General features: G+C 49.7%; 1 protein-coding gene across 4 annotated transcripts in view; it reads right to left on the bottom strand.

Moving 5' to 3' along the window:
- Nucleotides 1-4,678: 4,678 nt before the first annotated feature.
- CDHR3 (cadherin related family member 3) overlaps nt 4,679-16,199 on the bottom strand; it is a 135,780-nt gene continuing 124,259 nt past the window's right edge. For 3 of the 4 annotated variants that reach the window (XM_070265431.1, XM_070265430.1, XM_023638872.2), the window contains 3 exons: nt 14,282-14,532; nt 12,233-12,414; nt 9,847-10,149 (listed from right to left, as the gene is read on the bottom strand). In XM_070265431.1, coding sequence (XP_070121532.1) covers nt 9,993-10,149; nt 12,233-12,414; nt 14,282-14,532 — 590 coding nt within the window. In that variant the 3' untranslated portion in view covers nt 9,847-9,992. Of the gene's footprint in view, nt 5,677-7,134; nt 7,184-8,927; nt 8,960-9,846; nt 10,150-12,232; nt 12,415-14,281; nt 14,533-16,199 lie in introns of those variants that run through there. The other variant, XM_001491867.5, reaches the window with a different exon arrangement.

Raw genomic sequence — 16,199 nt, 5'->3', positions numbered from 1 at the left:
CACCGGCCAGGCCTGTCTGGAGTCTTGACAGGAAGTTCAATGAGGCAGAAACACTGAGAGGGCCTCTTGACTCCCCCATCAGGCTTATGGACATGCATGACCGCCCTCCCCCTGATAGCGAAGGATTTCACAGAGGAGGCAGCAGGCAGGCGCATTCAGGAAGAACTTCCCAGTGACCTCTGAAATAGCTGCGTCTGGTAGCTTCCACGGAGGGACTGGCTACACCCTGCCTTGGGCCCAGGGGGGGGGGTTGGGGGGGGGGGGTCATTATCTTATCCAGGAATAGGGCCCGAGAGAACTAGGGATTTCTTTCACGTCTGGGACGCTCCTTCAAAAAGGTCCCGCAGGGTTTCGGCCATCCTCCGCCTCTGCCACCCTGGACCAAGCCACCGCCACCTCATATCTGGATTAATCCAATCTCTGCTTCCACCTCCGTTCCCTCCCCTGCTGAAGTCTATTCTCAAATCAGCAATCAGAGAGATGCTATTAAAACACAAATTATGTCACTCCCCCAAACCCCGCAAGGGCTCCCCATCGCACCCCGAGCAAAAGCCAAAGTCCTTACAACAACCCATAAGGCCCTCCGTGATGTGTATACCACCCCCAGCCCCTCACCACACGCGCCCCGCAGACCACACAGCCCCAGCCTCCTCCCACAGACACACACCTCTCTGGAGCCAGCTCCTCCGGTCCTCGTGTTCGCCACTGTCTTCCTCCTGCTGTCCCTCAGGGCACCCTACCTTTGCACCCTCTTCTCGAAGGCTCTTTCCCTACTTCCACTGCTTCACTCCCACCTTACCAGGGACCCTTCCTTGTCCACCCGATTTAAAGTGGCCGTCCGCACCCTCCAGGATGCTGACCCTGTTCACTGTTCCCAATGGCATTTACCGCTATTAACACATCATATATCTACATATGAGATCTATTCATATCCACATACGGTATACATATACACATACACAGGGTTAGAAATATAATCCATTTGTCTGTCGTTCCTGTGGCAATAAGTGGAGATGAGCCATACGAGAAAAGCAAATCGCTGTTTATTCCTAGCTTACTACAGCAAGGGCGTCAGCCACTGTCACTGGAATGTTAGCAGACACTCCAAGGCAGGCAGGGCAGAGGGCAAGCTCTCTAGTGGGAGAAAGAGAAGGCTTTGGGAGTGCCCTGGCTGGAGGCTGTTGGAGGCTGTGGGTGGGCTCAGAGGAGGGGACATCCCAGGCTGCCTATTTTGCTTTCTCTGGTTGGTCCTAAGTTGGAAGTGGGGATAAAAATCAGGGAAGCCATCAGCTATGAATCAAGTCCTGGCCCTTTGGGGCAGATTCTTGCAGGAGTTGTTATTAGCTGGCTGGCTTGTTGCAAGAGATAGCGGTCCAGCTTCCTGCGAGGTGGGCCTGCAGGACCGTCCACTGTAGATGAGGGGCTGGCATCCTGGGCAGGTGGCTGCAGGTGTGGGTCAGACCTCCGTTTTTATCCACGGTCTGGCCGTTGTCCATTTGCGTATTCCGTCTCTCCTGCCTCGCTGGGATATAAACACTAAGAACATTGTTCTGTTTGCGGCTGTAAGCCCAGAACCCAGAACTGTGGTACCTGGAAGGCCCTCGGCCCTCTTTGTTGTTCATTCTCACAGTGCCTGTCTAGATCGAGTTAGAAAAGCTGTGATTCTGTCTCATGAGCTGGGTAGAAAACCAACCACAGGCTTGCCCAGTTCAAGCCAATTCTACCAATGTTTGTTGAGTCTCGCTATGTACCCGGGAGACTGTGTGGGGCTGTGGTTATTCCCAGGTAACACCAGACAGGCATGTGTCGAAAACGGGCGGAAGACCAGGATTCTGAGCGCTCTAGCCTTTGCTCAGAATTTCTCTTCTCTAAACCCCCTTTGAACTCATCTCTACCTTTAAGACGCCTTCAGGTTCCAGACCTTCCATTTTCCACGCAGAGACTGCTGGACCCACGTCCACCTTCTCCAGCACTCACTGCCTATGGACCTTGTCTGGCTCCCATAACGCAGCTGTGTGGTGGCCGCTTGTCTTCTCAATGAGCTGGTGATCTTCTCAGTTGGATGATTCCCTTAGAGCGGGAGCTGCATCCCACCCCCAATACAGGGGACACCCAGGAGGGTGTTGGTGATCTGAGCCCCCCCACCATCGTATGCTTGACCTTTCCCCTGAACTCCAGATCAGATGTCTCACTGACCTCAGGATGCTTCATTTTCCACACACAGAAGTCACCCTGGGCTCAGAGCTGCCATCCGGAGATGGATGGACAGCTGCTGGCCTGATGACCCAAGGCTGGAGCCCTACTTGAGCATCTCAGCTATGTGCTGACCAGGGCTCCCCATTATGTTTTTAAAAAACACTCGAATGGTTCTGAGTGATCTGTTCTTCCAGCAAGGAGATTCCAGGTTTGGGTGAATTTCTCTCTGAGTTAGAAGACTCAAGGAACCAAGGGACAAATAGGCCAGGATGGAACTGGAAAGAGATCCTTTGGGGCTGGCTCCTCATCGGGCTGATTCAAAACGTAAGCTGCTCAAGGGCAGGGTCTGGGGCTGCTGTGTTTGCTGAGTCAGTACCTAGTGCACAGTAGATGCTCCACAAATATTATTGAATAAATGGGAAGTATAAACACACACATTAAGTTTGAAATGAGAAACATCAAGTTTCAGTGGGTGATCATTTTCACTATTCACTCGTTTTGCTGCCTAATTTTCTCAGCCATCACAAAACACATTCTATAAAACAGCAAAAGACAGAATTACAGGCATGAAAGCGGGCTCTGAGGCGGGGAAGTGCGTTGCCCAGCTTCTAGCCACACATGCTCTTGACACAGGCCGATGAGATGCAGACCCTGCTTCCTGCTGAGCGCCACAGAAAGCTCGAACTTCAGAGTCCACCATGCGGCTTAAACCCCTCAGCCACTCTGGACCCCTCCGCGGTCTAATCCCCGAGTGACTTCGCTCCATTTTCTCATGACTCAGAATCGGCAGGTCAATATGAGCTGCAATGAATTCATACCTGTCTAAGGCCTTGGGAGGGCAATGTGAGAAAACTTTCACAAGATCCACAGGGCTCCCTGGCTTTTGTTTTATTCGGACAACTGTCTTTTTTCAAACCTGGTTGATGTTAGAAATGAAATGGCCTCCGCTGTGGACCTCAGACTTCTGAATTCCCCTCCTCAACTGACCAAATATGCAAAAGAAGAGGCAGGGTTTCCCCGGCCCGAAGCATCCTGGTCCCACTCCCGACCCCACATCTTGGGTTCCTCAGGGCTCACACTCTTGGGGCTTGGAAGACAAGCAGCTGTTCCTGCTCATCCCCAGGGAAGACACTGAGCTCTCCAAAGAGACGCCAGCCTTCAGGAAGTCCCTCCCTGTGCCTGACTTGAATCTGTTCTTCTGGCCCAGAAGAACAATTCCCTCTCGCCCTCTCGTCACTGAAGAAGAGCCAACAGCTGCTCAGCGCCCTCCTTTTAATCATCCTTAATGGGCTCGTAAACAGTTACTAGGCCCCCTTCAGCCCTCCCTGAGCCTCATTTTACTTGCATTGAGGCCTGAGAGCTTCGGAGAAAGGCATTTCGCTCAGGGATCCACGGACTTGCCGCTTCTTAAATGGGTAATCAGCCACTTCACCCACTTTAACCTCCACAAAGGAACAGCTCTGCCTTCTCCTGCAAAATTTAAACCTATTCAAGGGAGTTCCCAGGCAACCAACCCTTATTAATAAATCACGCCCGATCTGGGCCCGGACAGGGCATTTTTTTAAGTGTTTCTTTTTCTCGAGAAGTCACGCTGGTGGGCAGGCACACGGTAAAGGGCAGCCGTGCTCTCTGAAGTTCTGCATTTGGGGATGGATCTCTCCTGGCTTCCCCGGGCCATGGTGGGCCTGGGGAGTGCTCATCTGGCTCCCCAACTGGGAAGGGGCTTCTGCTCTAGGAGACCCTTCCCTGTGGTTATTGGACTAGGACCTCAGCAGCTGGGGGGCAGGACATCGAGCTAAAGCGAGACTTGCTCAGCCTCCAGTAGGCACACACTGGAAAGTTCCATTTCCTAGTCTGTCACAGTACCATGTATTTTCAGTTCATTGCTCACACCCACAGGGGGAAGTCCCAGTTGTAGGGTTGGATAGAGATTCCCATTGCGTCTCCGCTCTGAGTCCTGTGATCCCCTCCAATCACAGGAGGTAGGGCAGGAGCAGGGCTGGGAGGTTGGAATGTTGCTATCATTTTAGCTTTGAGAAAGAGTGATTTCATTTCAAAAGAAATTTTAACCAGGATGGCTAAAATTAAAAGGACCGACAATACCAAGTGTTGCCAAGGATGTAGAGCAATCGGAACTGTCAATCATTGCTGGTGGAAGTGTAAATTGGAGCTGTCACCTTTGGAATTCTCAGCAGATTCCAGCAATGGCTCTAGCAATTCCACTCCTAGGAATATGTTCAGAAGAAACGAGTGTTTACACTTACCAAGAGACACGGCCAAGGAAGTTTATAGTGTCGTAACATATAATAGCAAAAAACTTGAGGCAGCCACCCAAGTGTAGAACAGATAAATAAATTGTGGTGTATTCCTATGATGGGATATGACACAACAGTGAAGAGAACTGGATGCTGATCTACAGGACAGCAAGATGGATCTCACAGACGTGGCGCTGAGCAAAAGAGGCCAGACACGAAAGAGCACATTCTGTGTGATGCCATTTATTTGAAATGCAAAACAGGCAAAACTAATCTGTGATGAGAAAGATCAGACTAGTGGTTGCCTCTGGGAGGCAATGATGTATTATCAAGCCGAATTCCTTAGATCGGTGCACTTTGTGGAATGTCAGTTATACCTCAATAAAAAAGAATGAAAGGTATCTATTGTGTTTTCTTCTTTCCAAATGAACAACTCACTAATTACGCAGATTTTTTTTACTGCTCTTCTTTTGGAGAAGACTTGGGGTGACTCACAAAGGTGCCTGGTGTCGAACTGTATTTATAAGTGACAGAATCTGGTTGATACTAAAATAAGGGCAGGAAAATAAGAAGGAACCAGGTGGGAGAGGAGTCCTCAGTATTTATGTCAAGAAGTCCTGGGGTGAACTGCACGGAGCTTCCAGCAGTCAATGTGAAGTTGAAACACTACAATCGGGCACCCAGAAGTTAACAGTCAGCTGATCAGAAGCACAGAGAACTGAGAGAAAAAGGCAACTATGGGGTCAAACCCCTTTCTGTTTGTTTTTGACGCCCCATTTGGGGCCCCGAATCTCTGAGTCCTTTCTGCCCACATTTTCACCACTATGGCATACCCCCCCGCCCTCAGAGAATTTAGGGTGAGGCTGGACAGTCAAGGCCCCTCGCAGTGCTGCGCTGTGGGCCTGTCAACCAGACACCGTTTACTTTTCTGGGTGTGGCTTGGGGAAAGCCCTGCTCATGGGGGCTGGGTTTCTGTTCTTGGGGGTGCTCAGCTTGCCATCCTGGTCTCTAGAACCCAGGCCTGCCTCTTCAGCCTGCGCTTGGCCACTCAGCCCATCTCCTTTCTTGTTGGTGCCCCTCAGTGGCCCGGTCTCTTTCCCAGAGGTGGCTCCACTCCAAGCAGCTCCCAGGCGTCTGGACTCCTTCCGTTTTGGCAGTTGGGTTAAAGGATCTTTCCACCTTCTGGCTCCAGTTTTTGAGTTGAATTCATATATTGCCCCGGTAACTAGGGGGAAAAATATACAACCAGCAGGTAAATGAAGGAATTCAAATGATTCTCTCATCCCCCATCTTCACCCTACTCCATTCTCACCCCAGAGGCAAGATGAAGCTCGCTAGAAGGTGTGAATAATTGAGATAGAAAACAGGCTTGTGACTAGCAAAATCTTCACTGGCCTGCCCTTTCCACGAGCCATAGAGCTCCAGGGCTCCAGCACACAGGTGGCAATTATCGTACCTCCCTGGAGGGAAAGATTTAGGAGAGTCTCAAGGCCATCTCAGAGGCAAGATTAGAAGGCCACATAAATCTTGAACACCAGGCGAGCCTCGGATCAACTAGGTTCAATTTCTGATAGCGTCCCCATTACATTCTGATGTGTTTGCTTTAAAAGACCCCTGAATCCCTGATATAAAAAGGAATTCACCAAGGAAGGACGAAAAGACTGATTTTTCTTGATGTTAGGTTCACAGAGATTTGTAGACACAGACACTCAAATCTGGCCCCAGTTGAGATGATGCAAGGAAACCATTTTTATCGTGTGGAGCTGGTGGATGCTAATGGACGTGCTCCTTCACATTAGTCCAGTTGGCTCATTTCTTCCTTTTTCTTCTCTCAGACACACAAACGCAGGATAACAGCCCGGGTCCTCCCTGGCTTTTTCCCCAGAAGATCGAGTTTCAAGATGAGCCCCCAGCTCCTGCCATTTCCATGCCACATGAGTGGCCTCTCGGCAGAGGATCCCACCGGCACTTATGCTAATGTGGGCACATTATGGTAACAAGTCCCTAATAATAGAGGGAAATTTAATCCCGGCAGCAGCAGCCTCTCCTGGAGAGGAGCCATCCTCCTTCAGAGGAGGACTGCAATGGAGGGTGGCAGGGAGCCAACACGCTTGCCTCCTGACTCTGGTTTCCTTCCTTTTATTCACGTCTATAATTGAGCCTTTGTAAGCGGAGGGATGCATGTAAAGGAGCTAAATTTGGAGCTGATTTCGTGGGGGTGATGAGAGCCCTGGAGGCCAGCTTTGCCTTATGTTCCTCTTGCCGACCAAGAAGAAATTCTTGGCCCTGATCTACGAAAAAAAGAAGCCGAGCTCGCCATGCCTCCATCTCTCTCACCACCAATAGGATGGTACTAGAAGCATTCAGAAAGGAGGGGGGAGGTTGAGTCCCAATGAGCAGGGAAAAAATGTGGGTTCTTGAATGCCACCAATTCCCTGAATTGGTTCATGATTTCAGGATGGAATCTAGACACAGGTGTGGTCCCTGAGTGGAAGCCTTTAGGTGGAAACCCTCTGAGGCCTCACCCACGACCTTGTGCCTACAAGGGCCAGCACTGAGGGGCAACATAACCAAATGGATTGACAGACTGAATCAAGAGCAGGAAATTGGATAAGATGCCCCATGACTCCACCAGCCTGGAATATGGAAAACACCCTTGTGGGTGGCACTGCCACCTAATTACCCGGGTCTATGGCTTCTCCATCAAAGACAGTGTTCATCTGGATTGTTTCCTAAGGAGAAGAAAGAGACAGCTTCAAGCACAACCCTACACTCCTCCCCCCAGGCAAGGCCACTCATCCTCACAGCTCACATTCCTTACCCAGGGCTTTCTCGACATTTATTTAACAGGCCGTGCTAGATGCTGGGGACACAGCGTGAACCAGGCAGGCACGGTTCCTACCCACACAAAGCTTGCAATTGAATGGGAGCCACTGACAAACAGGCGCTACAAAACAGTGCTAAGGGCTACCGTGGAGAATATAGGATGCCATGGGGGCACAGGAGGGAGAGAGAAGAGGATGTTTAATCCAGACCTTGCGGGTAGGAAAGCATCCTGAGTAAATGACACTTAAGCTGCACAGAAGGAAGTGCAGAAACACCACACAATGCCGGCTAAGATCTACATTGTGGACTCTGCCAGACAGATATGCAAGGCAGGCACAGACGAGCACCACGGGCGGGCTCCCAATCCTGGGCTCTGGCTGTGTCCCCTCACGTAGGCCAATGCAATGTTGGCCTGGGCTCCATATCTTTGTCTTCCCCTGATGTGTGCTCTGCACCACCCTCCAGGACCTGACCTCTGTCCCCATGGAAACACCTCCTTCCCTCCCATGGTGCCCTCCCATGGTGCCATTCTTTAGCAGCTGATGGGGACAGTGTTTGGAGTGTAGTGGCGCTTCTCACCCCCAGTTTCATCACATAAGCCATCACCTTGCCCGCAGCTCCCCAGCTCTGAAAAGAGAGGAAATGCAGACTATACGGGCTTCATCCCCCTGATCAGCTCAGCAGCCACACTGTTTGTGGTCTTGGGGGTTTACTCATTTAAGCGATTAATTTGATATTACCTATTTCTAAGGCAGTCTCCGAGTGGCATCACCAAAGGTACTTGCCTTAGACAATGAGACCTGGGGAGACAAGAGAGGCCTCTGCCTCCCATTATCAGGTAGACGGATACGTGGAAACACTCAGGTGAGGGCCCAAAGCAAGCATTCCAGTGCACTGGCTTGTCCTCCTCGTTGTGCATACTCTTCCCCAAATTTAGGGTCTTGGGGCATAACAAAGTCTTATCATTAGGGGGTGGGGGAGAGCTGCAGGGGTCACTTTCAAGTTCCATCGATTCCCAGTGATGGATCAGGCGGGTCAGGTTCAGTAAAAGAAAATCAAGGAGGCAAGATGGGGCGGTAACTCTCCAGCATCCTGTAACACTTGGCATTTGGGTGACTCAACAGTGTTCAAAACATTTCCCCATCTGTTATCTCGGGCAGGTGTTCTCACTCCTATTCCACAGATGAGAATCCTAAAGCTTAAGAGCCTGAGGGAGTCTGCAAGGTCACGTGGCCAAGCGGGCAGCGCCAACCCTGGACCCAAGCAGCGTTCTCTCTCTATCACTTTTCTGCAAGGTTGTGGAAGAGCAAAGAAAAAATAAATACCCTTGAAGCCTATAGCACCAGTTCTGGTCTTTAAGCTTCTCTCCCCCAACTCACTCTCCAAGAGAGTTGGTGTAGATAATAAACATCACTATTTAATATTTATGGAATCCTGTTCTTCTGCTAATACATCAGCAGACGTGTTCAGCGGGGGGAACAAATTCTATCAGGAGTTCGTCACAGAGCAATCTGTTCCAGTGGCCAAAGACCAGCCTCTCCCCGAATGATAACTACCCCCATGAGGCGGTGGCAAGGTCTGCCTGGGAGGGGATGGGAGCCTTTGGCCACCCACCCCCAAGTCAGGTGCCCCGGGGCCAACCGTACTCACTGCCACCACTTTTCTCTCCGGAGTCTTCATTTCTGCAGGGAATAGAGCAGGCAGAAGTTAAGCTTCTTGGACACTAAATTGACCTTAAAATGCTATCCACACAATGAGATTTCTCTTAAACAGGCTTTGAAATCAGTACTGCAGACACAGCAAAGAATTTTCTGCCTGCAGACATGTTTGTTGACAGCTTTCCATCTTCTCAGAAGAATATGCGTGCACATACACATACACATATAAGACAAAATTTTTAAAAATTCTTTTACTTTTTCCAGCTTATTGTTACCACCGGACCTAGGAATTAGCCTTTAAATGGCTTTCTGGGTAAGAAAGAAAGATTGGATGGATACGTGTGTTCATTGCAATGGGGATGCTTTGCATCCATTCCTGTGCCCTTTAAAAAAGTACCTAAGGTGGGAGGTAGTTTGCGAAACCCTTACTTATTGAACCCATCTCATTCGATATGATCAATAACCATTGTAATCAAATTTCTAACCCTGCTTAGAAATGTCATGCCTTGTGCATGACAGACACACACGCCTATGGATCCGAGTGGTTACAGCTATCATCTTTTGAAAACACACTCTCCAGTTCTTTGTCCTGTCTCTCCCCACAGCCTGGATTCTCCTGGAGGCAATAACGTTCACCAGTTGGTGACATCCCTTGGGCTTGGAGTGGTTTGGCTGGCCCTGGCTCAACTCACCAACTCTCTGAAGGCATTCGGCCCTCCCCACGCATCTGACTGCACCCCGCCCCCTTTCCAGCTAGCCTGACCTAAGCAATTTGTGATAATGATCAAATCCATTACAACCTGAGAATGAAGTGTCATTTGTTCTTTAAAGAGAGGCATCTGTTCAATACAGAGCCTTCGCTGTCCTCAGGAGGGGTCACACCAGAGAATTCCTCGTTCGTGTCCCACTTGGTGCAGAGCAGACCTCCAGGTGTTTAAGCTGAGCTGACGGAGGTGACTCTGGGTCAGGAACAGACAGGACCAAAACAAGAGAGCCAATGGGCCGAAGGCACCAGCACCCGGCCCTTCCCTTTCGGAGGTAATGTCTGACCTCTGTCTCATTCCATCCACAGATGATGCGGCTGAAAACCCACCAAGACAGGATTGCACCCTGACTCTTTGCTGAGCTGGAACTGTTTTATATAGTACAACAGAGCAAGTAAAGGACAACAGCAACAAAGGGAGCAAGCACCATACATACCTCCTTTCTTCACCCTGTTCGGGGAGAAAGGGATGGACCAGAGTTAATCTGAGAGTATTCTGCACCGTACACACAACAGCATGGGGCCCTTTGGGCAACTGGGTTCCTCGGGACTCAGGGGTTGATTGAAAGGGGGACCAGGGATGGGGACTAACTAAAGTGAAGGCTGTGCTCCCACCCCTGCTCCCAACAGAGGGGCAGCTCCCACTACTGGTTTAGGACTAAGCAGGTTCTGGGAGTCGGATAAGTTTGAAAACTTGCTTTCTAGAACTTCAGGGAATATATTTCCTCTGACAACACCTGGTGAGGGCATGACCACCCCAATCAGACGGATCGGCTGGTGATCCTCCCTTGCCCATTTTTCTCGCCAGCAGCCAGCTGAGCAGAATGTGTGGCTCACAGCCGAAGGTTGGAGGGCTGGCAGTTAAACCCTGGTTTCCTGGAACAGGAAGAGCCGGACTTGGATTCTAAGACCACTCCCACGATAACCTCTGACTCTATAATTCTGTGACTCTGATTTTATTCTGCTTTGCTATTGGGCAAATGTTGGCTGCCACATGATATAACTAATTTCCAGAGAGCCCAGGCCTGAGTCTGAATCACTAGGTTGTTTTTCTTCTTTAAGTCAGCCATGTTGAAAACAATAAATATTTAGAACATAAGGTAAGGCAACCAAGTTCAAGGTGCGTATTTATCATTTAACTACAAATTGAATGTGAGTTGCAATGTCTGTTGGATTACTTCCTTTAAGAACTTTTGCTGAAATCCCCTTACGGTGTACCACCATCCTTACAAGCTTAAGCGCCACTCTTTTGGAGCCAATTTTTTTTTCAAATCAATTTGCAAGTAGTCCAAACACAAATGCCTTTTTTAATTTCAGCAGATGCTCAAGGATTTCTTACCTTGAAGTCAAGGTTGCCAATAGCAACGAACTTCCCCAATAAATATGGCAAAAGGCAACGCGCATCTTTCTGCTAAAGCCTCATGCTTTTATACAGAGTCTTTCATCCCTACATTTTAAATTATGAGACAGTACTAATCTTCAGGATACCTTTAAAAGGCACAGGAGTCTTATCATCCCTTCTTTTTGCCAATGAGAAACTCCAAAACTGACATTCTAACATCCCAAGATGCTTGGGACGGAGCTAAACTTGGAATCTAGAATTCTGAGCTCACTGGGACTCAGCCATGAAACATAATGCAGCAAGATTTTAAAAAATAGTGTATTAAGCCTGTTCTGTACATCAGGAACAGTGCTAAGTGCTTTCTTTGCATTTGCTCATTTAATTGTTTAGTTTTGGGCTCAGGAAATCGAGATTCACAGACGTTATTATTCGCACAAAGCCACAGACCTAGAAAATGGTAGAGCCAAGATTGGAACCCAGGCCTTGTCTTACTCCGAAGCCCAGGCTCAGAACCATGACGCTCTCAGTGTGAGAGCCACTGAGACCCAAGAAACCGGCAATGGAGGAAGTTCGTAAGAATCTAGAGCTCTCTTCTCCTCACTCTGTACCTCACCTTAGCCAGTAAGAGACACTCAGCAGAGTGTCGCCATAAGAGGCTGAGTAGTGAGCAGGCGAGAACAGGAGGGAGCGGAAACAGCCCCGTGTTTATAGCCCTCGAGAGTGAGAGATCCATCCACACGCGGAAGAACAATGATGATTTAGTCGCACAAAAGCCCAGTTGAGTCGCTGGAGCCAAAAGCTTAATTCCCTTATCAGTTTTTCGGGCTTCCTCTAATTCCATTCCATCCTTTAAATATTCTACAAAAAGAGCACGGCACATTCTCTCCCTCCTCACACCAGGCTTTTTTCCGAAGATTGTATCCAGGGCAAGGTCACCAAAGGGTTGAAGCCTCAATTTCACTGAGAGGGCACCAAGGACAGGGCAGGTGCCTGCGAAAACCACAGGAGAAGTTTCCTAGCCCAGCAGATGATGAAGAGGCTACCAGGGTTCCTTCCCCCGTATTTCCTTTCACTTCCTTCACCCTCCACCCTGTAGAGAAATCCTGATTCTTTCTCTTCCCTTCTCCTGACATCACTGGAAACAGTGACCTAAAGGAAGTGGTGGAAAGGGCCCGGCCCACTGATAACTTACAGAGGCTCCTGGTGCTTGCCGGTCTTGCAGGGACAGTGTCTGTAAATGGCTTTGGCCAACAGGACGATCAGGGACACCAGGAGGCCCAGAAACAATATGGAGCCCAAAGTGATGACAAAAGGCACATACCACGCCGATGGAGAATAAACGTTTTTCCTCAGGATCTGGTAGATGACCCTGGGCTTGAAGGACAAAGAGGAGAGGGTGAGGGGAGAGTGGTGGAGGCAATTCTGACATCATTACTCCCTCGTGTTGATGTTTATTCCGCTCTTTGTTCTTGCTCTGTAAATTGGACGTCCTGTGCTCATAGTTCTTGCTACCACAACCCATCACCTTATTTATAGTCTTTCGAACCATCTATCAGATTCGAACCCAGAAAATTCAGGGAGCTGAACAACTCTAGGCCTAACTTCATCCTCTTTCTTCCCTTTTCCCAAAGCTAAAAATTCCACGAGCTTTTTTCCCTGCCAGATCACGGCACAACCCAGGGACTAGTATAGCCGTTGTCTCTCACTGGGAAGGCAGGAGCCGTGGAAGTTGTTTTTGTGACACTTCGTAGGCTTTTCTGTGTTCACACACTACAAGCCGCACTGCCGGATGAGTGGGCTGATAACAGTGAAGTCTCAAGTTCAGCATCTCTTCCTAGAGCGGGAGACAGATAGCAAACAAGTAATGGAGATTCCAGCACTGGAGATGTCACAACTGGGTCATGTTGTAAGGCCCAGAAAGGTGGCAGTTCCTCACTCAGGGGAGCCTACTGGCTTCTACCACCATGGAAAGCCTTCGAGGTCGCCTTATGCCTCCACTCCCTGGTGTAACATTGACTCAAGTGCACGGGAGATGAACATTAACCAGCTCTTCATAAGAGTCTGAGAAGCAGAGTCTGACCACCTTCCATAGGTAGCTTTCTAAGCTTCTGATAACTCTTCCTCTGGCGTACTGCAAGTTCGGGGCTGCCAACCAAAGGCACAGCTTTCACCAGGAGCAGGAGGGAAGCGAACAAAAGAGTCAGCACAAATATAAGCCATTCCTCCATAGAGCAGGGGGAGATAACCCTGTTGTCAGATTCCAGACTCTCCCTTCCTTGGCCACACATTCTATTACGGCACCTGCTTATTCTTGCCCTACCGTTGAAGACATCCGTAGCTAGTTTATTAACAAGCATACTTGTTTGCAATCTGTCTCCCCTTCCAGGTAAGTGGCTCTCAAACTTCAGCACACATCAGAATCCCCTGGACGCCTTATTAAAAACACAGATGGCTGGGCCCCACACCCAGAGTTTCTGCTCTAGTAGGGCTGGGGATGCAGCTGGCGTTCCAGCATCTTTCCGTGGAGGTCGTGGTGATGGTCACGGGTGGTGGAGGTATAACTTTAAGATTCTGGAGTGGGCCTGAGAGTCTGCACTTCTATCCAATCTCCAGGTGATGCTGACGCTGCTGCTCTGGGGACCACCCTTTGAGAACTACTGACCTATCCTATAAGTTCCGTGAAAGCAGAGATCATTTTGGGCTTGTTCACCAAAGTGATTGACATAATATAGGTATAAATCAATGTCTGTAGATTGAATGAATGAATTTTGGCGGGGTAGAGATGGGGAGTAGGGTGAAGATTGGCACATGGTGACTCTTCAAAAGAACTGGAGAAGCACACCTGGCATCTCCCTGCTTTCATGGACATTGACTCTCAATGGCTCTTAAGAGCAAGCAGAGAAGAGGTTGGGAAGGTAGCAACTGGCCACACGCCCATGAAAATTGGCTCCTGTGCCACGGGCACCATAGGTGGTCACTCCCTGGTCTATCACAAGTCCCTACGTCAGTGCCCACCCTTATTTACCAGAAGAGGAAGTTAATGGTTCTACAAGTGCAAGGTCTCCCCGAGATCTTTACCTACCACCCAGTGACTCCAATCCAGCCCATGGTTGCCATTCCTGGCACCATCCTAATACCTCAGCTCTTTTCAGTCCATCCCACATTTCTCCTGGGTCAAAGGGCTGCATCGATGTTCATCACAAGGGATGTAAGTGGGGAGGCCATGTCCCAAAGCCCTTACCTTGAGAGTCGTGGTGACAGTCGTGGTTGGGTGAGGAACGACACTAATACTCAGTGTCACAGTGCCTGTTTCAACAAGAGCTTCAGCTGTCCTCCTGCCGGACAGCAAGTTGTCATCAGTTATGTACACCAGCAGTTTGTAGTCCCAGATCTTATCAAGCCCACCAGCGTAGTCAAAGCGGGTCGCGAGGAGCAGGCGTGTAACATTGGAGCCAGCGTTGGGAGAGAACGTGAAATGACTGTTGATGTTGCCTAAATGTGATTTGACATGAGGATTTTGGGCAAAGGAAGAAAAGAGGGTGAGAAATAAAGGTTTAGGAGAAAACTGCATTCAGCCTTTTCTGCAAACGTCCAGGCCGCAGGAATAGACTGTCTTATGCACCAGGGCTACGCTATCGGCCTTAACTGAGCCAGAGATTTCATTAGTACAAAGAAACTCTTGCTCACAACCAGCATGGCTGCAATGAGGGTGAGAGTAGAAAAGGACAACAGCACACGGGTCCCAGGAGAATGGCCGCCATCTTGCTGAGCATCTGGCAGAGAGAATTAATAATCCGGGTGCAGCCTCTCTAGCCAATCCTCATCACCCGGCATTTATTTGGTAACAACATGAAACTCACACTCAGACCAATGAGTGGGCAGCAAGAGGATAGAGCAGGCCACGTCCCTAGCTATAGGCCAAGTTCATTCCATGCCTTTCGTGGAAGCTGGCTGGTCAGACTGACGTGGATCAAGGCTGCCCCAGGGAGAGAAGCCCAGGGCATCCTGGCCTACATGACGATCTATATGACCCAACACATATCTAAAGTTATACGACCACACAATAACCAGACCCCATCTGCACTGAAACCATTTAATGACTTTTTACATCATCTTTTCTTTGTCTAGTAAAAATAAGTCACGTACCCATGCCTCATGAATTTAGCCCTAACCCTCAACACATTGCAGCAGCTCTTACTGCCCACGGGTCCTGTCCCCATGCCTGCAGCTCTTACTGCCCACGGGTCCTGTCCCCATGCCTGCAGCTCTTACTGCCCACGGGTCCTGTCCCCATGCCTGCAGCTCTTACTGCCCATGGGTCCTGTCCCCATGCTGCAGCTCTTCCTGCCTATGGGTCCTGTCCCCATGCTATTCCATACAATTCTTTGAATAAAAGAGCACTACTGCCAGACCTTGAGAGTCCAAGAAATCTTTCTTTCGACTTCTCAGCTCACCGAGCCTGCAACAGCACTGATAACAGACACGCCTGGGTCCCCCAAAAAGGAGGGTGCCTCCTGGCTTTGCAGGGAGCACAGTCCCAGATCCCCTCGAACCCATTCCCCATTCTCCCCCCAAGTCTGTTGGCCTCAAGACTCAGAGCTTAGGGAGCCCAGGGCAGAGAGGCTGCCCACCCTAGCGGCCCTGGCTCCTTCCTCCAGTGGCTCCAGACTCATTACCGACTGAAACCAGGAAATGGAGCAGGAGATGGTGCAATTTGTCCTCCCTTAGCAGCGATGCGCTTCACAGAGGCCTGAGGGTTCTCGGTATGGATTATTTCCATCTTCGCAACTGCAGTCTCGAGGCCCTCTCTGCCCCTGGGGTTTGTGCCACGGCGGCTCGAGAGGCTGGCTTCCTACCGTTCGAGTTCCTGCTCTGCCAGGGCCCAGCAGGCGGCCAAGATGGATTTTCACCCTTCCGCGTGGAATTGCTCTGCTTGCTTGGGTTTAGATCTCTGGCCTCAGCACTTCATTAGAGGAGCTATTTTGGTCTAATTTCCATCGAGGGTGCTCTTTTTTTTTTTTTGTTTCCCACAATGGTATATTTTTAGAGAGAGAAAATGAATGGAGCAGAAGAGAATTCCTGAGGACACAGTTCAAAATGCACTTAATCTATTTAATCTATTATTATCCAGAGAAAGGCCCGGGAGTCCCCGCCCCCAC

The sequence above is a fragment of the Equus caballus genome, chromosome 4 (genome assembly GCF_041296265.1).
Source record: "Equus caballus isolate H_3958 breed thoroughbred chromosome 4, TB-T2T, whole genome shotgun sequence".
Lineage (NCBI taxonomy): Eukaryota > Metazoa > Chordata > Mammalia > Perissodactyla > Equidae > Equus > Equus caballus.
Note: the sequence above shows the minus strand (reverse complement) of the source record. Positions and strands in the feature narration are given on the sequence as shown.